Raw genomic sequence first — 26,341 nt, 5'->3', positions numbered from 1 at the left:
GTTTGGGCAGGTGTGCAAAGAAATTGGCATCCCGTAAAGAAATTGAAGGAGGGCCTTTGCACAAGTCTGTAATTAAGCCAGTTGTTGATATTGCATGGGTCATATAAAATAGAAACCAATCATCTGCTGTTGTGAAAGCTCTTACAAGGATATGCAAATGTTTTTCACTACCTGAAGATATATTTCCAAGTGTTTTTCTTGCTTTAGTGGGTAATCTGACGTGGATACTGTAGGTTACCTGGATTAATACATGAGCACTGCTGCTGTAATTATTAAACACTGATCTGTTTGCAGACATCTGATTTGCAAACATACTTTGCCTAACGTACAGTATATGGACAGGAATATTGGGATGCCTGACTTTTCCATCCATATGTGATTCTTCACTAATCTTAGCACAATTGTTCAGGATGTCTTTGTATGCGGTTGAATGAAATGTTCCCTTTGCTTCACCCAAACCTGTTCTAGAAAGACAATGCCCTTGTGCACAAAGCCAGCTCTATGAAGATATGCCTTACATGGTTTGAAGTGGAAGATCTTGAGTAGTCCGCTATAGAGCTCTGACATGAACCCTACTGACCACCTTTGAAATAAATCGGAACGCTGACTTTACTAACACCCAGAAGTTTCCACAAACACTCTCCCAAATCTAGTGGAACATCTTCTCAGAATTGTGGAGGTTATTATAACTGCAAATGTGGAATGGGATGTTTAGAAAGCACATACGAATCTTATAAACAAGGTGTCCACAAACCTATACAATAATGGAACCAATATTGTAATTAAATTCATGAATAAAACAGTTTTGACATTTATTTTACAGTTAAGCGGAACCCAGAGGGTTTCCCCTTTTAGAAATAGAAAGCTAGTGCCATTAACCAACCACAGAACCCTTGAGGAGCATCTACACCTGACTTAACTGATGCTCTTGTGACTGAATGAGCACACATCTGCAGCTCATTCCTGAATCTGATGGAACATTTTTCCCAGAAAAGTGAAAATTATTATATACATGTGAGTCTTATAGTGAGGTGTCATCAAACCTTTGTTCATGTAGTGTAGTTCAGACTTTTTTAGGCATTTATACCAATAAATGGTCAGTAATTATAATCTTCAGACGTTTTTATGTCTACCTATTCCAAGGATGGACCAAAGGACATTTTGCAGATGAAAATGAGAGGCTATTTAACCAAGGAATCTTTATTATAGTGCCACCCACATTTGGAGTATGGAATTAAATAAAGTTCAGACAGAAGTGCTTATAGGTATCCCCAAGCCTTCTTTTGGAGGTTTGTCAGAAACCTGCGCTAAGTATGGATGGATGAAATGAGGGGAAAAATAATCCCAGAGCATTTATAAAAGCCGGGATTGTTATAAATCTTTCCTTATAAATATGTTATAACACTTAATTTTATTATCATTTCTGTCAGGGATTATAGCAAACTCCATATTCTTCAAAAAAGACTGACTTTGTTAGCCTTTCTCAGGTCGATGTGAGGTGTCTCTCGCTTCTCTTTCACTTCTTGGTCTTATTGACTCTTTTTCTTTCAGGGATGTGAGTTGAGTCTCCAGATTTGTTTCTCCTTCTGTGTTTGGAGAGTACTCATGCTGTAAATCTCCGTGGAAAGCTGGGTCGTTTATCCGTGACTATATTGAGAGTTTTCTTGAAAGACACGTCCACATACATTTGCGACCACTCGGTCTGGCATGCGGTTTGTTCATTTTGGCGGTTGACTGCGGCGAGTTTCCCCTCAGGAGTCTCTTTTCCCCTCAGAGAGTCTGGGTACATATGGAGTGAAATAAATAAAGATCTACCAGCTCAACCTTTGTGTCAGCTGACATCACTTAGCACGCTAGTATTCACCTACACAGCTAGCGTCATATTGCAGGCTTTGAGTAAATCTTGGGGGGCAAACTGTCTGAATCCCTGAACTTGGTTAGCTTGCTAGGACACAAATCCCCAAATAGTGTTTTTTTTTTAAATGCTAGTTTCTACATTATTTAAAAAAAAAAAAAATTGTTAGATATTGTATATGAATCCTATTTATTTTTGTTCACATGTTACCTCAGATTTGTCTCTTTTTGACAGCTTAGCTTTAAGTTAGATATTTTTTTTTCTCAAGCTCTAATGGTTAGCTCAGCCTGCTTGTTTGAGCATGCCTGCTGTTGATAGGACGGTTCCCATGGGAACGGACAAATAAGGCAGCCTTCGACAGCGAGGACGGAGAGAAAAGCAGGACGATAAATTAGCCGAAAGTGTCAAAGTGAGAATTAGAGAGTGAGAAATGGGACAATTTCTTTTTTTTTTTTTTTTCGGATACAGAATCATCCTGTTGTACTGTACACATTTGGGTCTCAGTGCCAGGCGTTGATGCGATCATTCTTTTGTGCCTGTTTGTGCACTTCCCTTTCGTCATATATGGGGAAAAATATCAGTGGGAAAACTTGCGTCTGGTATCTTGAAGCCACATATTCTCATGATGTCATGAATGACCTTTTTTCAGGAAGTTAGTCATAGCCCAAGAGGACCAAAATGGACCGTGGTACCAAGTGTTCCTCAAATTCTCATGATTCCAGATGTATATCTTCTGTTATTCCAATGACGTTTTGTTTGATAGATTTTGTACACTTTTTTTTTAAGGTACACTTTTCTATGAATGCTTGTAGTCATTTTGAAAGTTTAAAACATTGAAATCACTGTAAATAAGTGATTTCAATATCTCTAACTTCTGCATCTGCCTCAGGTTTGAAGTGTGACTTCTACTGACTATAAGATTGGTATGTGACTTTTGAACATCCTATTCCACATTCAGTACCCATTTCCTGTTATAACAACCCCCACTCTTCTGGGAAGTTGGAGTCTGCTTGTGGAGATTGGTTATTCAGCTACAAGGGCATTATAAAGTCAGGTAGGTGATGTGACGAGACCTGGGGTGCAGTCATTTTTGTATTTCATCTCAATAGGGTTGAGGTCAGAGCTCTATAGCAGGCCACTCATGATCTTCCACTCAAACCCATGTAAATATATCTTCATGGAGCTTGGTCATGTCATGCTGGAACAGGTTTGGATTTTCCAGTTCAAGTGAAGGGAAAATGTATCCTATACAATTGTGTACTTTCATCTTTGTGGTAACATTTCAGGGGAGAACCACATGTTGCTGGAAAAGTCAGGTGTCCCAATATCTTTTCCATATAGTGTGTTCTTAAGATGAGAACATGTAACTACTGGTTATCCCATACGGCTGTCTATTTGCCATTTTATATATATATATAATATATATATATATATATATATATATATATATATATATATATATATATATATATATATGATCATCCACATCTTTTTAGCATTACATTGTAATTGAAACTCTGTAGGAATCGCCATTACCATCATTCTGCAAGGAGATAGAGTATTTTTGTGCTGGGTTTTTTTTTTTGTTCAAAGGCACCAATCACATTTTTCCTTTTGTCATTTGACACAACTGTTGGTGAAAAAGATTAATTTTTTTAAACGTTTAAGGTTTTCAGCTTTAGAGAAAAAAAAATCAGAACACAGTGAATGTGGGAGAACCAGGGGAGGATGTAGGAGTATAAAAAAGACAGTACATCTTGTAACAGTGTAGGTGACCTATCTGTGTCTGTGAGCTTTTGACTCACTCTTTCTCATTTTGCTGACATTCCCTTTTTTTTTTCTTCTTTGAATCACAGAGGGATTTTCCTGGACACCATCCTCCCACGCTATGACATCAACGGCGTGCGTCCGCCCATCGGCCAGAGAACCAGACTGAGCAAAGGAGACATCGCACAGGCACGCAAACTTTACAAGTGTCCAAGTAAGAGCGCAAGTTTTGTTAGCATGCTTTGTTTTACTAAATATAAACAAATTAATATAAAGATAGCTCAATGGTTTTGAAATGGATCTGATGAATGTTACCAATTTCAATAAAACCATATGATCACTTTGATGCTTGCATTTTACACCATATGCTACACCACACCCCAATAAAAGGTTGGCACTTCCCGATTTTATTGTCTGATCTGCCCAGAAATGTTTATGTCCAAGAACAATGCGACATGCTGAAGTTTGAGTTGAAAAAAGAAAAAAAAATTACATGACAAGGTTTCCCAGATGCAGTTTGCCTTGTCTGGAAATAGTCAAGCATTTGAGGCGTTTGATGTGGTGGGGCATCTTGGCAACGGTCGCCCTTGACTCCCGGGCTTGGGGCAAGACAAGTAAACATTGGGCGAGAACAGGAAGTTTGCTTAATCCCTTGCTTTTACCTATTACTAAGTAGTGCCGCTGCTCTATAGAGTAAAAGAATGTGTGGGGCTTATGGAAATATACTAAGTGCTCAGGGCATTTTTAGCTGATCTAAAACTAATTTTTCATACTATAAAATGGTTTATGGTTCAATGAAAGTTGGAAGGGGGAGTTGTAGCTTAGTGGTTAGGGCACTGGGTTACTGATCAGAAGGTCAGTGTTTAAAGCGCCAGTATCGCCAAGCTGCCACTCTTGGGCCCTTAAACAAGGCCCTTACCCTCTGTGCTCCATGGGCACTGCATCATGGTTTACCCTGTGCTCTGAATATCACGGTATATGTGACAAATAAGGGCTATTCTATAAGTTTGCACAATTTAAAACTTCTCAAATGTTCTCAAATCTGTCAGAAAGTGGTCAGTTCCCATTTATTGCAGCTCAAACAGTCTTGTTCTTGTCATCATTTTTGTTTCTTTAGTAAAATTGAAATCCTATGGACTCATGGCTGCTTCACATTACCAGTATAGTTTCTTACCTAATACGACTAATCGAACATAAATGGAAGGAGTCTCCAGTGTCAGGGATTGGATAATCATCGGATAGTATTTAGGAAAACATTCAAGGATGGTGTGGAAGCATCTGCTTATAGCTCCTAGGATGAGTGATAATAGAAAGTTCTTTTTTTTGTGTGTGTCTGTTTAACAAATAAACTAAATTTGATATATATTTTTTTGAATAATTGTAATCATTGGATAAAAGGTTTTGATAAATTCTCAATGTGAAGTATTGCCATTCCAACAGTCAGGTATGGATAATGAATAGTGCATGGTGCATGTATAATGTACTTTGGAAAACAGTCAGCTATGGACGCCATTTTTTTGGTGACTTTAACAAAAAAAAGACTTTTTCTTTAATGCATATTGCGTAACGTAAAATTTTGTAGCTTTTGCTGAACCTCTCAGTCAGGCATAAATCTGAGGCTGAACCGGCTATATATTTTGACCGAAAAAAAGTCAGCAATGACGAGGAACTGTGAGTAAAGTCATAGTAAAATGACTGTATAAAAAACCTTGGTAGGTTGTTAAAACCAAAACTGAACTGTGGCTTTTTTCCCCCCTGATGTAATGAATAATGTTTCGGGGGGGAAGAATGATGGAATTGTTAATTTTTTTTTCTCAAGTCACTTGTTTGCTGTTTCTTATGCTTTAAATGGTCTCCATTTTCAGTGGTGGTCACCAGGTCACATGACTTGAGAGCAGATGATGTGGCAAAAGGCTGACACAGAAACTCGGGCCAAGGAAAAAAAAAAAAGAATCACTGGGTGTGTGGCGGATCTGCATTTTTCACAGCATTCCATGCCGTGGCAGTCGCTCTCCCCTGCGGCTCGCCGGAACGCTTGTTAATAGTTCGAAAACATTGTGGGGCCTCACTGATACGCCTTACAGGCATGCGCTCCCAGCAGCTTTGCTTTTATACAACCGCAGAGCCGCATTTGTAAGAAAGTAATGAGTGTAAACTCGAACTAAATGAGTAACAAGGTGTATTTATGACCTGCCTCGGATTTGCCCGAGGCCTCTGGAAAGCATCGGTGCATTTATAAAGCTTTAGTCATGAAAAGAAAAGATGCATTTTCAGGCATTTTAGGAAAAATACCCTCTATTAAACTCAATGAAGTATTATTATGTTTTGTACTTATGTTGTGTATGCATTTATAAATATAACTACAGTAGAAATTCTTCAGCGTTTCTGTTTTCTGGACACCCAGGTTTTTTTTTCCTCATTCTCCGGCACATCGTGTACAGTACACTGCTTTTTCCTCAGAGAGACGAGTTATTTATAGCTCGCATGCGCCTATATTTAAAGGAGGATGTGCCGATGCGCTTCGAGTTCTCCTTTCGTTTCTCCCTTCGGTGTTCCTCAGGACTTACTTCTCAGACATTTTTTCGTCGTCTAACGTAACCCGGTTCTCGTTACGTTCATTTCCAACTTGTTTATTGTCGGTAGAAGGGAGAATTCGGTGATAGAGTGGTGTTAAAGGAACAGGGTTTAAAAAAGGAGCTGCTAATGAATTATGAATTGAAACATTACAGTGTTATAGGAAAATATTCAACACCAGGGTGGTGAGGTGCAGCCCAATGCAAAGCAGAGTTACTATTAACAGCAATTTTCCAGGGAGAAAATAGCGCCTCCTGAGGTCTTTCACATTTACCACACCAATAATTCGTTTTTTTATTTATTAAATAACTCCACAATGTGCTTTTATATCTAAAGCTACAATGAATAAAATGTAAATAAAAAAAAAAATTAATTATCGGTCCAAACGTTGTATTTAATTCGAAATTTATGTGAAGGCATGTGTTGCTTAATAGAATAAAAATTTCTATCTGCTTTTTGAACATATTTTTTCCACTAGATTTTGGAGTGTTCTTGTGGAGATTTGTGTTCATTCAACTACAAGTCAGATACTGATATAAGTGAGGTGAGGAGGCCTGGGGTGCCGTCAGCTTTCCAATTCAGTTCAGTGGGGTTGAGGTCAGAGCTCTATAGCAGGAGATCTTTCACTTCAAAGCATTTAAAGCATATCTTCATGAAGCTGGATTTGTGTACAGGGGTATCGTCGTGCTAAAACAGGATCGGGTCTCATAGTTCAAGTGAAGGGAGAATTGAAATCTACTTTATCCAAAGACAATTTTCTGGTAACAGTTTAAGGAAGAATCGCATATGACTGGAAAGTCCATATAGCATCTTCTGAGATTCCAAACACTGAGGAGTTTATCTCTCATGGTAAACTATAGGATGTATGTAGTATGTAGTCAGTCCATGTTTTTTTTTTTTCCTATTAAAATTACGCATGCATGTTTGGGAACCTCTGCGAAACAAATTCCTGTTATTATTTATAAATAGTTTGCATCCTCCAGTCTTTTCCATGGTAGAGAACTTTTTGTTGATCTTGGAGACTCCTTAAAATGTTCTATAAACGTTAAATGAACATCATAAAAAAAGTCCATAGAATCATTGATAGCACATTTAATTCACATTTTCCATGTAAATGTCTTTATATTGAAGCTCTAAATCACATACTTCACATAGATCAATCATAATCATTCAAAATACAGCCGGTGCTACAGTTAGAAATAGACCAATCAGATATGAGTATTCAGCAACCGATATTCCCGTGATGCTGTGATTTAAAGGCCAACAAACACTAAATAATTTCTGGTGTATCTTCTGTGATTAAAAGCACATGTTTTATATAATACATTGGAAAAATTTTCCATTAAGGCATCAAGATTCCATTTATTCTGGCTCCCTTTCATCTTTTTGCATACAGTCTGTTTATGTGTCTGGCAGTGTATAAATACTTCAGCATGCTGCGCTCTGACCAACACACACACACGCTCTGTAGATTACCTTTAACCCCTGGATTTTCTGTTTGTCTCTTTAAGGATGTGGAGACAGTCTGCAGGACAGCAGTGGGAACTTCTCGTCTCCCGGTTTCCCCAACGGCTACTCCGCATACATGCACTGTATCTGGAGAATCTCAGTCACGCCAGGCGAAAAGGTGAGCGTTCCAGACGGACCGGCGTATCAGTTAATTATGCGTCGTATAGTGTCTACCTTTTTAATGAGCTGCTGCTGCTGCTTTGGAAATATGGAAATATTTCAGAAGGTTCACGGAGGTCTTGGAGCTGCTCACGGGTTCGTACAAACAAGTTGTTTAAGGACATGGAAGCCACAAATCTGACCTCTTTTATGCAGCCAAACATGAGCAGATTTATTTGTAAATCATTTACTCAAGAACGGTGGCATTCACGAAACTCCGGTTAGTTGGCGCTAACCTTGACTCTTGATTGATCGGCTTTAAATTATGATTGGCATAATCGAGTTTCCGCGAGCTTCTTAACAAATTACCTTGGCAGTTTTATATTTTTTAAACGCCATCTACACAAATGCGTTTTTGTGCTTTTTTTTTTTTCCGCGATAATGAATTGAAAGAAATCAATCCAAACCTGAACACGGACACAAATACGCCTAGATATTTAAGTTGTAGAAAATAAATGACACCCCATTCCATTCAATTTTTGATTTTTATAGCACGTTTGTCCCAAAGCAGCTTTACAGAATTAAATAGATTACAAAAATACATTTAAGTATCATAAATGAGTCCCTGTACGTTTTTTCTTAATAAGTTAGCCAGTGGTGACCCTGCAAAAAAAAAAGATTTTTGAGATTGTATGAGGAAGAAACGTTGAAAGGAACCAAACATTGGACCTTGGGAATAAAATAGAATACAAAAATTAATTTTAGCTTAATAAAATGGTCCCTATACGTTTATTCCTAATGACTGGTGACCCTGAATGTCCATTTATTATAGTCCCATTATTACTGGGATTATCAACTGTTCACTGATGGACTCTTAAATGCACAACTGTAGCCCTAAACCACTGTGGCATATTGTTAATATTAATTACAGTCCGAATACTTCATGACTCTTGAGTTGAAACCTCCACTGTAACCTGGTGTATCTTTAGGCTGTTCATGTGGAGCCATATTCAGCTATGAGAAGTGGTAAAGAGTGGGTGCATGTTGTAACTTTTGCCATTTAGTCGAAATTTATTCACTAAAGTAAACTGAAATTCAATAGTTTCAAAAATTTCAATCAGTTTTGTTGAGTTTTGTGATTTGCGTTTATTCACGCAGAAAATCGGCATCACTGAAAATTGCTTTAACCTGACAGGATTTTATTTTAGTTTGGCTTGGAGAACGAATACATTCATACAATTTTATTCTACCGTATTTTTCGGACTTTAAGCCGTCATTTTTTCCTACGCTTTGAATCCCGCGGCTTAAACAACGAAGCGGCTAATTTATGAATTTTTCCTGGGTTTTTCCCGGTTTCACAAACTTCAAGCCAAAATCGGCAACGGGAGAAAAAAATTTTTTTGAATTGCATGACGATGCCAAAAAATAAACTCCAGAGAGAAATAGTTGTGAAAGGAAGGAGGAAGACAGTGAACAATGACTTTCTTGGTCGGCTACTTTAAATACAAGCCGTTGTAACGCGTTGAGTCTGGGTGAAGGGAGAGCTCGCTAACTCCAGTTGCAACAGAAATCATATAAGCACAGACAGGTTTCCAAAACTCGTGCTTTTTTATTTTTCTTGGCAACAGCGTTTAGGGTTAATCAAGAAATGAGCATCAGAAAATAATAAGGACATATTCCTCATCTTGCACACATGCTGTAATACTGGAAGAATGCTGTGGCATGCTATTCCCAAAATACCGCTATGCTCCTAAAGGAAGCGCAACATATTTCACCCGTTACACCGTGTGTAACGTGTCTTTCGTTAACGCCTGTGTAAAGTACATTAGTGTAGAATTATTTATGTTAAAAATAAAAATATTTGTAAAATTCAGTGGGTACGGCTTATATATGGGTGTGCTTTATAGTCCGGAGATTACGGAAATAATATTTTATTACGAGACTTGCTAGATTTCTTAGGTTGCATGAAATTAGTGGCTTTTACATTCGCACTCTGCTATTCAGAAATAATCCAATTTCAGCAGTATTTCTAAAACAATTTTAATTTGGAGACTTTTAATCATCAATAATTTCATATAGGAAATATAATAATGCACTCACCTTTCCAAATACCAAAACACAACCAAATAATAATAATTGTTATAATGATAATAAGAACAATAATAATTATTATTGTTATATGTATATCATTATAAATAAATAAAACAAAATACAGTTTTTTTTTGCTAAAGTCCATTGCATGTTGCTGTGGCTGATATTCTAGAAAAAACTAAAATGACCCAAAATTGGGTTTTAACTAGACTTATTTTTCTGTAGTAATTGTTTTACACTATCTTTACTTTAAAATATATAATAATGTCAAATCATTAAAGTGTTTTATCAATCGTTTTTTATGTTGGTTTCTTTTGTTGTAATACTGAATTTGTCACAAATTCCTGTAGTTTACAGGAAGAATAAGTGGTTGATTATGATGTGTTGAATAGAAAATATTTCAGTCAATATTGCAAGACAAATGCACGAACATCTGTTTTTATTTTTATTTCTATATAATAGTAATCCTTTTAATTTCCCAGCCCACTTAGTACATCATGCTGAATCTTAATAGCTGTACAGCAGGAAATCAGTATTAAAAATTTGCAAGCCGTTATGCTAAAAATCCGAATATCAGCCTCTGTGTGTAATTTATATCACAATTTCTTCCATGTAGATCATTCTCAATTTCACCTCCATGGATCTGTATCGGAGTCATCTGTGCTGGTACGATCACGTGGAGATCAGAGATGGATATTGGAGGAAAGCCCCACTCAAAGGTGCATATTTTTTTAAAGCATAAAACTATGATTCCAGAGTGGTTGATTTGATGTAATGAATTTCCTCGGCATGTTCAGGTCGATTCTGTGGAGACAAGCTTCCAGAGCCGATCATTTCGACAGACAGTCGTTTGTGGATCGAATTCAGGAGCAGCAGCAACTGGGTGGGCAAAGGCTTCTCAGCTGTGTATGAAGGTAAACTTTTATTAGTTCCAAAACTACTTCAGCATCTTTGTCAGATTTCTTAAAAGATGGATGATGGACAGAAACGACGAGAACCATAGAAACTACGTAGAATTATTAGTGAATGTGAATTACATTTACATTTACAGCGTTTGGCGGACGCCCTTATCCAGATCAACATACATTTTTTTTTTATATTATTTATACAACTGAGCAGCTATGGGTCTGGCTGGGACTTGAACTCATGACCTACTGATCCAAAGTTCTATGCCTTAACTACAAAACTACCACCTCCCCAGGTACAAAAAACAAATATCTGGGACATAGCCCTGTTATAAACCTGACACATACAAGATTCTAAGTGTAATATGGTTAATAGCTTAACACCCTGTCCTTTTTCTTCTCATTAAAACCAATCTGTATATATATCCTATTTTTTCCCCCATTATGCAGATATACACTGTATGGCCAAAAGTTTTCACACCCAGCCATAAGATTTGTATGTGATTTTTAAACATCCCATTCTACATTTAGTCTAATAATAACCTTCACTATTCTCCACACAAGATGTTGGAGTGTGCTTGTGGAGATTTGTGCTCATTCAGCAACAAAGGTTTTGGAAAACTCAGGTACTGATGTAGATGAGGCGAGGAGGCCTCAGTGTTCCAGTTCATCTCAAAGGTGTTCAGTAGGGTTGGAGGTCTACAGCAGGCCACTCAAAACGCTTATGTAAAGCATATGTTTAAGAAGCTGGATTTGTGCACCAGCTGGAAAAGGTTGATAAGACATCCTATATATATATATATATATATATATATATATATATATATATATATATATATATATATATATATATATATATATATATATATATATATATATATATATATATATATACACATGTGTGTGTGTGTTATAACCACATATGGCTGGAAAAGTCAGGTGTCCTATTAATTTTGTCCATATAGTGTATATCTAAGATCTTTTAAAGTTGTTTAAGTATAGGGTTTAACTGTTAGCAGGCAAAAATATAACATACATGTTATCATTTTTTTTTATTATTGCTTTTTTTTAAACCAAAAAAGTAACCAAGCATTAATAAGGCAAGCAAGTAGGGCAAAGTTCTGTGTATTTTGTTAACTTGTGGTAATGAGAAAACTTTTTGCTGCCTACACACAAGTAGCTCTTTTTTTATTTTTTATTATTCTATCTTTATTGCCGCCAAAGCTGTAGCGAAGACGATCCAGGCTCCTAATCGGCTGAGACGTATCGTTTTATCTACACTGCAGATAATATTAGATATAATCTACATTCAAGCTTGGCAAGGAGTTGTAAGAGCTTTATTGTTGCTTTACATTTACATTGGCGTTTGGCAGACACCCGTATCCAGAGCGACTTAAAAAAACTGCTTTACAGTCTATCGATAAATGCATATAAATACATTAGTATACAGACTAAGAATACCATTAGACTCTAAAACTCTGTTGGGAGAGAATTGAGTTAGAAAAACAAATTTATGTTTTTTTAATAGGAGAAGTGCTTATTTAAGTACTGCAGGAAGTGTTAGTCAAGTCAAGTCAAGTGCTTAAGGTTAGGTTAGGTCTTCAGACATCTTTTAAGCATGATGTCATTGCTATTTATTTAGCTTTTTTGTGAGAATAATTTTTTTAGATATATAAGGACAAAAAGCCCCATGACCAGATGGTTTTCTGGAAAAACCCAATAGCGCAAATAGTGTCATGTCTACTTCACATTGTGTTCATACATAAAATAATCATTAAAATGGCAGCCTGGCTAAATATCACAACATTGAAATTTTAAGTGAGCAGAAGGTCAAGTTTATTTCCGAGCACTACCAAAGAGCTGGTGTTGTGCCCTTGAACAAACACCTCAAAGCCTCTTCTCGACTGGATCGGATTCTGTAAGTCGCCAGCGAGTCGGTTCGGATAAAAGCGTCTGCTGAGAGAGTAAATGTACCCGAACGAATAAATGTATTACCTTTCAGCTATCTGCGGTGGTGAAGTGAAGAAGGATAATGGGCAGATCCAGTCTCCTAACTACCCAGATGACTACAGACCCAATAAAGTCTGTGTGTGGAAGATCACAGTTTCTCAGGGCTACCATGTAGGCCTCACTTTCCAGTCCTTTGAAGTAAGTAGGTATAAATACTTAGTCAACATGCCATTACTATTTTGTTTTAACATGTTTTTGAAATATTTTTGTCTTTTCATTTGGAGGAATTGCTCATTTCTTATGACTTGCCTAAACCTGTTCGAAGATCTCATTTTATTTTTAGGTGGCTTTTTCCAACAGCACTATTGAATTCTTGAATCTGATTGGTCAGAAGGTGTTTCTGATTCTGAGTTACTGACTGTAATTTAAATCAAAAGCAAGGTTTTATATGAACACGCTTCATATAATATCATTGTTGCTTTAGCCATAATGACAGATTTTCAGGCCTTAAGCCTCTCAGTATAAAGAAAAATGTATGATGACCAATATTTGGACCGATATTGGTATGGACCAATATTTTTCCATTTAGATAAGCTGTCTCTAGTGTCAGTGCTCTGTAACAGTAAGTGTTCCTGGATTCTTTAGTCTTGAAGTGAAAGGGAAAAAAAGGGGTGGTGCTAAAATGTAAGTCAAGTCAAGTTTATTTCTATAGTGCTTTTTACAAAGCAGCTTTACAGAATTAAGGTAATCGATGTGTAGTTATCCCTGATAAACAGCCATGGTGACTGAAGGAAAAACTCCCCTAGATATTATGAGGAAGAAACCTTAAGAGGAACCAGACTCAAAAGGGTAAACCCATCCTCATTTAGGTGACATCAAGAGTGTGATTATAGTCTATAGACAATAAAGAACACTGGAGAGTGAGAACTAACATGAGCACTGGAATTTAAGATTATGAGTAATGTTCTACAGTCATTTGTGGTTATAAAACTAGGAGCTACTGAGTGACAACAGACAGGATGCCATGCCCTATAATGTGAAATGTAACTACAAATGGATAAAAATGTACGCTTTGTGCAATAAAAACTACGAAATCTTGAAAGGCAAATTGCTGTGGTTTAAGTCGCTTACTTAATTTTAAGTAAAGCATCGCTTTTCATTTGCTCTCTTCTCGTGTTCATGCCTCGTCTCACTGATTCCACTCCATCGTTCCAGCAGACCGTCTTGGGGTTTGCTTTAGGTTCGACCTGCTTCCAACCAGCTGGTGCAAATAAAGACAAAAGCTCCACATGATCCTCAGTTTTTACGAGCACAGGCTGTTCATATTCTCGGGCTTTGACTAGAGTCGTACAAAAGGGTTATATAAATTTCGCCTGACACAACGCATAACCAACTCATTTTGATTCTAACCATTCAAACAGTGATCATGTGATGGATTTTATTTTTAACTTTCTGTAACTTCCATTTTTCTTCTTCAGATCGAGAGGCACGACAGCTGCGCTTACGACTATCTAGAGGTTCGTGATGGGAACTCGGAAAACAGCCCACTGTTGGGTCGCTTCTGTGGATACGACAAACCGGAAGACATCAAGAGCAGCTCCAACCAGCTGTGGATGAAGTTCGTGTCTGATGGCTCAGTCAACAAAGCCGGGTTTGCCGCCAACTTCTTCAAAGGTGTGGATTAGAAAATGCATTCGGATGCCAGACATAACAGTCGCATCTGTTATGACTGGTGTGCTTATGTTTGTGTTTCACATTCTCTTACTTGCTCTAGGCTTCATTGGAGTGCATGAAATTCAGTGAAACTCTAATAACTTTTTTATTATGCATTTACAGATTTCTCTCTTTTTCGGATTTTTCTTAAAACGGACATTCATAAAATGACCAATGAAATCAGTTTATTCTGATATATACTGCTCACAGGACAAATTTTGTGTCATTGCCTAAGGAAAGAGTTTTCCATATTTCTAGCTGCATTTCATGGAACCCAGAGAGTTTATTTAATTCACAATTATGGACAGAGTCTCCAGTGTTGGATCTTTTGTGACAGTCAGTTCGTTTTCCATCGTAGGAAAGTCTTCAGGACAAAAAAAGCCATTTTGGGATATAGTACAATAAAAGATAGAGAAAATCAAACCAATAGAAGTAAAGATCATTTACAGCTGCTATAACACAAGCGATAACTGGAACAAACCTGCTTCGGGGAGATTCTACTAAATTAAATGCGCGTGTAAACAGATTGAGAGTCGTTTTCCCGGATCTGATAACAGAAACTATCATTTTTTGGGTTTCATTAAATATAACTTTAAATGGATAATAATTATGATGTGTTAAACAATGTAATTGTTAATATATTGCTACGGTATAAGAGGAGCTTTCAAGACATGCTGTTACTTTCAGTAACTATCATTGATCACTTTCATATACTGCTGTTATATATATTTTTACTTTTAAAACAGATGCTATTATTTCTTTCACCTTGTTTTAAAGTTAGCTAACTTTCTGTTCCTCCTGATGTGTGGGCTTTATTGCAGAGGTGGACGAATGCTCGAGACCGGACAACGGTCGCTGTGAGCAACGCTGCGTAAACACACTCGGCAGTTATAAGTGTGCGTGTGATCCAGGCTTCGAGCTAGCCGCGGACAAACGAAGCTGCGAGGGTGAGTGCACCATGACTACTAGCTTCAATATGGCTGACTAGTACCATATGTCTACAGTCGAATGGTAAGCGGCAAAGGATAGACCCTTTTTTTTGGGAGTCTGTCTCCCAGAGCGATTCTCAAAATTACGCTTTTTAGGGGTTTTTTGTCTGCCAAAATGTTCGTCTTGGTATTTTGCTTATTTCTAATGAGAATATGGAAAGACCCTACAATTTAAAGTGGTTTAAAGATTGTAGTTGCTAACATTGTAACACAATGAAATTGTGATTTTTTTTTTTTTTTTTTAGTTCAGTGCTTCTGAAGTAGTGCCACATAATCTCATTCTAATAATACACAGCTCATTGTTTATTAAATTGACACTCATGGAAGGAGTCTCCAGTGTCAGAGCTTTTTTTTAATGAGTCAGTAAGTTTTTCATAATGGAAGGACAAAGTCTTCAGGACAACATAGTTTGCACTTTAAAAAAAAATTATTTCTGGCAAATGACAAGCGGCGTTTTTGTCTCTATGACCTGGAGTTAAAGAAAAACGAAGCTGCAGTAGGAATTCTTTACATACTATACTATAACACAACTTATAACAGGAACCAATTTTCTTTTCAGACATTCTATAACATTGAAAACATGTGTAACCTCTATTAACTATAAAACTATAAAATGAACTATGTTTTTCGTAAAGTTAGTTTGTGAGTATATATACTGTATGTATTTGTGTTAGCGTCACCGATTTAATACACTATCTGGACAAAAGTACACTTGGTGCCTGAAGCACCTGACTTTTCCTCACCCTACATCAGTACTTAACTTGTGAATGATCGCAAAACTTCACAAGCAAATCTAGAATGGAGCTTATTATAACAGCAAATAGAGGCTAAATGTGGATTGAGATGTTCAAAAGGCACATATAAATCTTGTATTCAGGTGTCCATAAGCTTTTGTCCAAATAGTTTAGTTCTTTCTGTAACTCAATATTCTTTCCTTCATCTACTCTGTAAGCGTCTTTAAGTTACAAACTACATAAACACATAACAGACCATACTGAACCAACTTTCCCTCCAATGCATCTAGTGCTCCATTGCCATTCTCTCCTCTTGAAACGTGACCACACTGCCCCTAGTGGCTCAAACAGCTTTACTGCACATCTAGTTCTTTTGAAGAGGAATGAGAGCGTTTGTGCATCTCTTGAGAATGTCAGTGTGTTAAAGGTTCTGTAGTTACAATGTTATTTCATGTTCCAAAACCCCAATTCCTTTTGGAAATAATAATTTTATAAATGAGCAATGTGTTTGTCTTGGGTCTGGAATTGAATAGCTAGAGTTTGTGTAAATGAACAGTTCAGTCATGAATCTTTAGGTTTATATGATCACAGTCTTCAAATCTGCATGTTTTCTCTTCATCGGAATTGCTTTGTTTTGGTGTTTAAAATCACTTACTCTTTAGCAGCACCGCGGGGCAGAATCAGACTTCTGTCTCTTTATAGATGAAAGCAGAACCCCGTTCGCAGAATCAATCAGTATCTAAATGTAGACGCAGTTAAACCTCAGAGGCTAACGTAGTCTGATGGCATCTTCGAGTGGCACGGTAGCCATGGAAACGCTTCTCATCCCGTGCGTGGTCCGATGATGGACATCCAGGGTGCTTCATTTGGAGCATGCAGATTCAATTAACACAGGACAGAAAGGCTTTGTTAAAAAAAAAAAAAGGACTGGTTTCTATTTTTTATATACATTATACATATATATATATATATGCATGCGTTTATATCAGGCGGTATTTATTTTTTCCCTCGGTTTTGTCTTTGCATTTTTTTTTTTTTTTTTTGCCACCTCCGAGGACAATTTCTACTCGAGCGCTTGCCATGTTTCACACACATTCTGTGCCACAGCAATTTCTCATTATTGCAAGCTGTACTGTTATAAAAGCTCTTTTTTTTCCTTCGCCGTCTTTTACACAAGCATTATATTTCATTATGACATAGCGATGGATTGTACTGTAGCACGCTCGAGCAGGCCGTGATTAAAATCTCAGTGGTTTTGTATTATTGCTCACGTTTGAATACTTTTGAAGAGCTGTTGAAGTTTTCAGTAGGGAGTCTCCAGTGTTCCTGCTTTGTGGCTGCTTTGATTCTTCATAACAGAACACTTTACGCTGTCCAGGTTCTTTTTTTTTTTTTTTTTTTTTTTTATATAAACAGAAATTCCTGTCATGTGTTGTGTTTTGTCACCTAATGTGTTTTATTTGTGTGTGTGTTTGTGTGTGTGTGTATCCTTCAGATCTGCAGGCATCTGTTTTCATTTTTTCCCCCTGCTGTGTATGCTGGCAAGATAACGAAGCATCTGAGTGTGTTTGCAGTGGACGTGTCAAGTGTTGACACATTATCTTTTCTGTGTTTGTGCCTCTAGCTGCGTGCGGCGGCTTCATCACCAAGCTGAACGGCTCCATCACGAGTCCTGGCTGGCCGCGCGAGTACCCGCCGAACAAGAACTGCGTCTGGCAGCTGGTGGCGCCCACGCAGTACCGCATCACGCTGCTCTTCGACGTCTTCGAGACCGAGGGCAATGATGTGAGCGCTAGGTTTTTGCCTCTCTACGGGGTGGGTTCGTCTGCTTCTTTTCCAGTCAGAGGCGCCAGTCTCAAGGGCGATCGGTCTCAGGGGCAGTTTGAGAAAAAAAAATTTAATTCGTGGGCAGTGTGGACAGAAATTCAGCGATGAGGGAAGTCGTCTGGAATTGTGAGAATGTCATGATTCATTTTGGCTGAAAGAAAATGTCAAGGGTAGAGTCAGAGGAGTGTTCAGATGAAGAAGGCGACTTTAAACAAAAACGTAAAACGCGATAAAAAAAAAAAATGCAAAATTCGCTGTTCGGGCAAAGTATTGGGACACCTGACCTTTCCAGACACGTGTTTTTTCATCAAACTGTTATCACAAAGTTGGAGGTGCACAATCATATAGGACGTAGCATGAAATTTGTCCTTCACTAGAACTAGGAGATCCCAACACCTTCCAGCATGACAATACCCCTGTGCACCGAGAACAAGAGTTGGAATGGAAGATCTTCTGCTTAAGAGCTCTGACCTCAAACCTGTTTAACATTTTTTAGAATAAATTGAAACAATGAATGCACACCAGGCCTTCTCACCTCACAAACATTAGTACCTGACTTTACTAACACCCTTGTAGCTGAATAAATCTCCACAAGCACCCTCCAAAATCTAGTGGAACATCTTCCCAGGTTATTAGGTTGTTATTTCTGAACTTCACAGTAAACATTAAACCTCCATTTTCTGTTATAATAACCTTCAAAGATATCCTATAAAATTGTGTCCCTCCAACCTTGTGATAAGAGTTTGGCGAAGAACCACATGTGGAAATTTCTGGAAAAGTCCTAATATTTTTATCCATATAGTCCAAGATTTGAATAACACACAACCTCCTTTGCGTAGGTGTGCAAGTACGACTTCGTGGAGGTCAGAAGTGGACTTTCTGCAGACTCCAGGCTACATGGGAAATTCTGTGGCGCAGAGAAGCCGGAGACCATCACGTCTCAATACAACAACATGCGCATCGAGTTCAAATCGGACAACACCGTGTCCAAGAAGGGCTTCAAGGCCCAGTTCTTCTCAGGTACTCGGAGTTGTTCATTGACAAGAAAAGAATGAAGACAAAATATCAGATTAATTTTTTCCTCAGTGGTGTTTTTATGCATGAATATTCCATTAATTAATCCCCAGACTTGTGTGGCCTCCAGCAGTTTTGAGTAAACATTGAATCATCAGTCACTAGGCACTTTTTCTGACCAGCTAAGCTGGTATAACGTTTTTTTTAAAGCTAGCCAATGTAAGCTAAGCATAAATCTTCCATTAAAAGTGGTAGCTGATGAAGGTTAATCCATCATAGTATCTTTTTTGGTCAGCTTTCACAAAATTCTTGACAATCACATGATGGTAACTTAATAGTTAAACTAACGAAGCTTACTGTAGTGTTTCATGAGCTCATGATAGCAATGTTTGCTAGCAAGCTAGGCTAAGAGAGGCTGAGAGATGCCTGAACCTTAATAAACAAGGTGTCAAAAAACCTAGTAGAAGTGTTTATTTTGTACAAAATGTTTTCCTTTTCTCATTTTCAGGCTTCACAGGACTGTATTATTCAGTGGAAGTCGATTTTCCTAATGCTTTTTTCATTTTTTGGAATGGTGTTTTGCATGTCGCTTGTGTGTAACTCAGGTATGTAGCTTATGTGTGACTCCAGGACTCCGGTATGTCTCTTTACAGATAAGGACGAGTGCTCCAAGGAGAACGGTGGTTGCCAGCACGAGTGTGTGAACACCTTCGGTAGCTACAGCTGCCAGTGCAGGAGCGGTTTTGTCCTCCATGAAAATAAACACGACTGCAAAGAGGGTGAGAACACAACTGTACTTATATAATATTTCGTATTGTATAGAATATCAGAAAGGTGAATACTTATACATTACAATGTGGATCCAATTGACTAGGCTCAAAAAGTGGTAGCGAACACTTATCACGTAGCTAGAGATCACAAACCATGTCGTGTTAGTGACCAGTATTGACATCAAAGCCAGGAAATTGTTGTGCATAAGACATGTGGTTCTGTTTTTGTATTGGGACACCTGACTTTTACAGCCATATGTAGTTCGTCTCCAAACTGTTCCCGCAAAGTTTGTAATTGTACAGGATTTCCCACTTAAAGTGGACCCAAACCTGTTCCAGCTTGACTGTGCACAAAATCAGCTCCATGAACATATGCTTTGCTTGGGTTGGAGTGAAAGATCACCTGCTATAGAGCTCTGAATCTCAACCCTATTGATCCCCTTTGGCATGAATTTTAAACACTGGTTGCACCTCAGGATTCCTCACCTCACCCTACATCAGTACCTGACTTTACTAAAAACCTTATGTCTGAATGAGCACAAATCTTCAGAATATCTAGTGGAACATCTTCCCAAAAGAGTGGAGGTTATTATAAGAGCAAGTGAAGACTAAATAGACATTCGGATGTTCAAATTTTATGGTCAGGTGTCTTTGTTCCTAGTGATAGCAATTTTATGTATATGTAATGAAATGAAACCTATATGACAGTATAACAGCATGATCGTCTTGCACCTGTTTATGCAAATTATCCCGCCTACTCCAAAATCCTCTCAGTGAGTACGTGAATTAGATTAGCGATTACTATTTTAACCTGTTTTTAAACGTAGACACACACCAAACTGACACGTTTGTCTTTTCGAGATGCCGATTATTAAACCAAGTTATCTCCTTAACTTCATGGAGACTATGATTAAACCATGCTTTTATATAAGTATATATATATACACGTATACACACATATTTTGCTCCTTCACGTTTCACATTTTGAGACATTCGCTTCGCTTTGTTGTTCTCCGTACAGATATCGGCACCCAAGACTTTTGGGTGCACTCTAGAAAGCTAAGAGTGGGTGTGCTCAGGGTTATTTAAAACTCTCCCCATCGATTTCAGCTCGCTGACACTAAATGCCAGGAGGATATTTATAGAGGATCCTTTCCCTATTGTGAAGAGACAGAAGAGGAAGGAGAGAGAGAGAGAGAATGATAGAGAAAGAGAGAGAGGGAAAGTAAGGAGTACAGAATGGGAGGGTTAGACAGATGGTTGGTTCAGGCTGCCAAGAACAACACAGGTTTTTAGAGATGTAGGGGGAACAAAAGAGAGAGCGAGAGAAAGAAATGGAAAGACAGACAGAGAAAATAAAACAGAGCGAAGGGCCTGGTTGTTGGATGCTTTGTTGACTTTGCTGGGTGTGTGTGTGTGTATGTGTGTGTGTGTTCTGCAGCCGGCTGTGATCATACGGTGAACAGTGTGAGTGGAATCATCACCAGTCCCAACTGGCCTGATAAATACCCCAGTAAGAAAGCGTGCACATGGGCTCTCTCCACCACACCGGGACATCGTATCAAAATCGTACGAACATTTACTGTTTTTTTTCTTTCCTTATTTTTAATCTGTAGCAGTGCACCACTATAATAAGATGGCTTTTATAAGTCTTTATACTCTCTTTCTACATCCTCTATAACGGTATGATCATCGTTTGATGTTTTCACTTTTTACCAGTACTATTTAAAAGGTGCTTTATACTTGTCACATGTGCTTTTACAGCAAATTCTTGCATCGCGTATCCCAGCGTTGTTAGAAAGCTGCGATCAGAGCGAAGGCTCAGCCATGATACGGCGCCCCTGGAGCACTGAGAGTCAAGGGCCTTGCTCAGGGGGCTCCAAGAGTTGCAGCTTGGCGATACCGGGGCTAAAATCCCCCACACAGTGACTTAATGCTTTTATCTTGAGTCGACACGATCTGATACTATAAGAACCCCCTCCATAGGGAGGTCATTAAAAATTTAGAACAAGGTCCAACAAGTTAGGTGGCTGCAGTTCTGATGTCACAAAAATGGTACAAGCAGACTGCAATTTTTCAGTCACTGAGAAATGAGAAAGCACCTTCAGCAGCATAGAAATGTGTTCGTAATGTTTTGTTAAAGCAAGCTCATGTTAAGTAAGCGCTAGTCAGCGTAGGTGAATCCATCATGGTATCGTTAAAATTTACAATCAAATCTAGGGTGGGTTGGGGGGGGGGGGAGCTTGATCAAATGATGTTACTATAATTGTTTAGCTATATCCCAGCTTAATGTAGTAATTATTGTGTACTAGCATGCTAGCAAACTGTAGTTAATCTATTAGGGTAAGGCTAAAAATGCATAGAATTTTGGCCTAATACAATTAGCACTGTTTTATTCTGTTCCAAAGCATCTCCTTTTACTCTCACCGATGTCTCAGTACTGTATTATGCAGTGGAGCAGTACTAATTCTTTGCCATTAAAAAAGACATACAAACAACCAAACCGTGTGCTTTCAGGCTTTCAATGAAATCGACATGGAACCTCATTTAGAGTGCGCGTACGACCACATCGAGATCTACGATGGGCGCGACGGGAAGGCGCCCAGCCTCGGACGCTACTGCGGCGCCAAGAAACCTCCTCCGGTCACGTCGAGCGGGAACAAGATGTTCATCCGCTTCTTTTCTGACAACTCGGTGCAGAAGAAAGGATTCGAAGCCTCGCATACCGCAGGTGCGGAAACTTCTATTCACAGCCACCACTTTAAAATGAAGTGAATCACTTTTTGTTCTTATCAATTATAAGTATATTTAAAGAGTAAGACCATGACCTTGAAGGTTTCTAGCATGAAGGTTTCTAGCAGCTTATAGCTTTTCTGCAGTATAACTACGCTAAGGCAAAAGGGATTGAAGGCATCGATCAGTGCATTGACATAAAATTTAAGTGTGATGCATCCTTTTAAAAAAGTGTGCATCGGATACAACTTGGTATTTGCATCACGATGTATCGATTTTAACGTATTTGCATTGGTAAAAAAGGATTTATTTAGATATAATTATTAGCAAAGGCGATATACTTTTAGAAATTACAAAGTGACCAATAATTTGATCTGTAGATTGATTTCTCTTCGCTAAACTGTTTCTCTCAGCGCCACTGCTGCCTCGTCAATTGACATATCACAATGCTACGTTGTCTTGAGAGTCACATAGAATACAGATTAACATGGCAGAGGTAGAGCTGCATCTTCCTGGAGACAAAACAGAAAAAAAAGAACGTCTCGGTTAATTTAATCTACAAAGGTGTGTGTGAAACAGCCATGAGTTAAAAATCAGAAGGCACTTAAGTACATTTATGATTTGCTGTCTGTCTGTAAAAGCTGAATAAAAGCTGTAACTATCTATATGTAGCATATTGAATTGCAGTGCATCATATTGCATTGAATCGCATTGTGTTGAATCGGATCAGATCGGATCGCACTGCAACTACTGAATTAATTGTAGCTTCTTTGGGCAGAAAAAAAAAACAAACCCTGTAATTATGTTGCTGTATATAATGATGTAATTATATATATATATATATATATATATACACGTCCTAAATAATTCTTAAATGGAAGAAGTTTGGGACTACCAGGACTCTTTATGGTGCTGGGTTTTTGGCCAAACTGAGCGATCAAGGAAAAATGAAGGTGAGCAAGAACCTGATGGAAACCTGATGTGTAGAGCTGGAGGAAAGCACAGGAGAGTGAGAACTAACATGAGCACCAGTGTGATTGAGTAATGTCCTTTTTACAGTTTTATACACTGTAGTCAGTTGACATTGTGGAACCAGGAGCTCCTGAGCAACTCATAAAATGGCTCAACATCATAGATCCAACACCAACTGCTCCATGCCAGAGCCTTAAAAAAATGTAACCGATCACTGCAACACTTGTTGTCTTGTTGTCATGGGGAATACGAAGGGGTCTGAATACTTTTTCTTGAATGCATTGTATATCCAGCAACATCCTCCAGGATTTTAACTGTCGATTTTGTCTTTAGAGTGCGGAGGACTGTTAAAAGCCGAGGTGAAAACCAAAGACATCTATTCACATGCCCAGTTTGGGGACAACAACTACCCCGGTGCGTCAGACTGCCAGTGGGTGATATCAGCTGAGAAGGGCTACGGCGTCGAGCTCATCTTCCAGACGTTTGAGATAGAAGAGGAAGCCGACTGCGGCTATGACTACATGGAGCTGTTCGACGGAGCCGACACCAAGGCCCCAAGGCTTGGTCGCTACTGCGGATCAGGGGTGAGCAGTAAAACAAGCTACTTTTGAGATTTGTGGAATTTTGCTTAAAAATCACAATTGAGTTTTTCAAATTCGTGTCACCTCAGACGTCCTAGAAGTACAATGATTACTGGATGCTAATCAGCCTGCTGATTGGAATAATGAAGAAAATTGTCCAATCAACAGACTGATTGGTAATTACTCGCCAATAAGTAGCTAATGAGGTGCGAATAATTGTAACGTGAGAATTTTTTTTCTTTCTCGAGTTCAAAGCAATGGTTCGGGTTGAAGGAGTAGAGCGCCACCTAGTGTACAGATGTCCCTGTGATTTTAAATAAACCAAAAAGTTCATACAAAATACAAAATGGTATGTTCATGGAATCAACCTTAAAAAATAAAACACGTGCCAATGAACGTTTTTCTTTGCTGCGCCTCGGATTTGAGCCCGACAATGACTTCTTTGACTTGTATTCTTACTTAATTCATTCAAAATTACTTTGAGTTAACACAGGAAGCACAGCAGTCAACCCGAGCCTCGAATCTTTCTTTTCCGCCCATCATGGACTGTCTTTCAGCCCATAGAGCTGAATGAAGAACAGCAGGACTTTTCCGCTCCCTTTCTCAGAAGCCGTTAGGTAGGGCTAATGAGCATCGAGGTGGCACTATGCCAAGTATGGAGCAGTTCGAAAGGAAGGAGAAATAAGCGCCTGAATTCAATAGGTCACCCAGCAACTTGATATAATTAAGGTGAGCTTAATAATAAGACCCGCGTTTTTTTTTTTTTTTTAGATAGGAGCTACAGGGGCAGAAGAGTGACGATGGTTTGTGGTGCACTCCGAGGCCTGGGGCCATTAGGAAAAAATGCTTCATAACTAAGGAGTCGTTTGCCTAATGAGGTGGAGGAAGGTGTGTGCTAGAACGAGCACTGATTCATTAGATACCAAGATATTAAGCCATCCAAAGCTGAAAGAATGCTGGTATAATTCTGAACTATAAAAAGCATATATATTGCGTGCATGTATACGTGTACACGCATATATAGTATATACACGTATCTAATTTCTCAGAGGCATGAACACTTTTTGAATAATACATTTAACTCAATTTTGATTGCTCAGTGGCTTGAACGATTTTAAATGTTTTCCTCACATAGATAAATATACAACATGAAAATTAAATACAAACAGGTGAAGGAAACGCTCGGATGTTTAGATGTTTTCAAAACTGTAGTCTTGAGCCAAAAGGCCTCCTGGATTCTCCACAAATCTCCATAACCACACTCTAAAATCAAGTGGAACATCTTCCCAGAAGAGTGGAAGCTTTTATAATAGAAAATGTGGATTAAATGGGGAATGGGTTGTTCAGAAAGCACATATTAATCCTATGGTCAGGTGTCCACAAACTTTTGTTCATATAGTGTAATGATTTATAATAAAAATAATAAACCCTTTACAGGTGACTTATAAATTGATGTAATGTATTTTCTAGCTGAAAACATTGATTATTTTGTGGTTGTTCTGTAAAATTAGGGCAATTCTAACTCTCTGTGTTGCTTACTATGTGTGTGTGTATTTGTTCATGTGCGTGCTCTCAGCCTCCTGAGGAAATCTACTCGGCCGGCGACTCCATCGTCATCAAGTTCCGATCAGATGACACCATCAACAAAAAGGGCTTCCACGTGCGCTACACCAGCACCAAGTTCCAGGACACGCTGCACTCGCGCAAGAAGTGACCCCTAGTGGCCGGGAGGGGCCGTGCAGGGCCCAGGGGGAGGAGTCGAGGCGCCAGGCGGAGGGCGCAGCCCGTTGCACGGAGCCCCCCGGCCGCCAATGCCAGCCGCAAGAACGATGCCAACCGCACCTCAGTAGCTCGCAGGGGCTCTGGCGCCCCCTACTGACTGTGAGGAGTAAAGCCATTCCACAGTAGACCTTGTTTTTACCTTTTTTTATGATTAATGATCAGGGGTTGAAGGGGCGGAGTTTGGGGTAGGAAAAGGGAGCTGTATTTTGATTAGAGGAATATTTGGTGTATCATGGATGGGAGGGGGGCATGAATAGAGGAGCGTAGATGATCAGAATATGATCACCCTTGGAATCGTTTTTTTTTTTTTTTTTTTTTTTTTTTTTTTTTTTTTTTTTTTTAATGAGCCGAAATGCAATTGCAACACCCACACACACACACACCTACACACACCTACATACACACACACACACACACTGAGGGCCCTACAAGATCTCAAGCAGGATGATGAAGCATTCAGATTTCATCGAAGCAGA

General features: G+C 38.6%; 1 protein-coding gene across 2 annotated transcripts in view; it reads left to right on the top strand.

Annotated features, from left to right (window-relative positions):
- bmp1a (bone morphogenetic protein 1a) overlaps nucleotides 1-26,192 on the top strand; it is a 60,338-nt gene extending 34,146 nt beyond the window's left edge. For both annotated transcript variants that reach the window (XM_083554110.1, XM_083554109.1), the window contains exons 7-20: nucleotides 3,712-3,836; nucleotides 7,708-7,823; nucleotides 10,512-10,614; nucleotides 10,693-10,809; nucleotides 12,803-12,948; nucleotides 14,229-14,424; nucleotides 15,285-15,410; nucleotides 17,811-17,971; nucleotides 18,853-19,033; nucleotides 19,681-19,806; nucleotides 21,239-21,366; nucleotides 22,315-22,528; nucleotides 23,836-24,086; nucleotides 25,660-26,192. In XM_083554110.1, coding sequence (XP_083410236.1) covers nucleotides 3,712-3,836; nucleotides 7,708-7,823; nucleotides 10,512-10,614; nucleotides 10,693-10,809; nucleotides 12,803-12,948; nucleotides 14,229-14,424; nucleotides 15,285-15,410; nucleotides 17,811-17,971; nucleotides 18,853-19,033; nucleotides 19,681-19,806; nucleotides 21,239-21,366; nucleotides 22,315-22,528; nucleotides 23,836-24,086; nucleotides 25,660-25,797 — 2,128 coding nt within the window. In that variant the 3' untranslated portion in view covers nucleotides 25,798-26,192. The remainder of the gene's footprint in view (nucleotides 1-3,711; nucleotides 3,837-7,707; nucleotides 7,824-10,511; nucleotides 10,615-10,692; nucleotides 10,810-12,802; nucleotides 12,949-14,228; nucleotides 14,425-15,284; nucleotides 15,411-17,810; nucleotides 17,972-18,852; nucleotides 19,034-19,680; nucleotides 19,807-21,238; nucleotides 21,367-22,314; nucleotides 22,529-23,835; nucleotides 24,087-25,659) is intronic.
- The last annotated feature ends 149 nt before the right edge of the window (nucleotides 26,193-26,341 follow it).

Source organism: Silurus aristotelis (assembly GCF_946808225.1).
Source record: "Silurus aristotelis genome assembly, chromosome: 11".
NCBI classification, from domain to species: domain Eukaryota; kingdom Metazoa; phylum Chordata; class Actinopteri; order Siluriformes; family Siluridae; genus Silurus; species Silurus aristotelis.
Note: the sequence above shows the minus strand (reverse complement) of the source record. Positions and strands in the feature narration are given on the sequence as shown.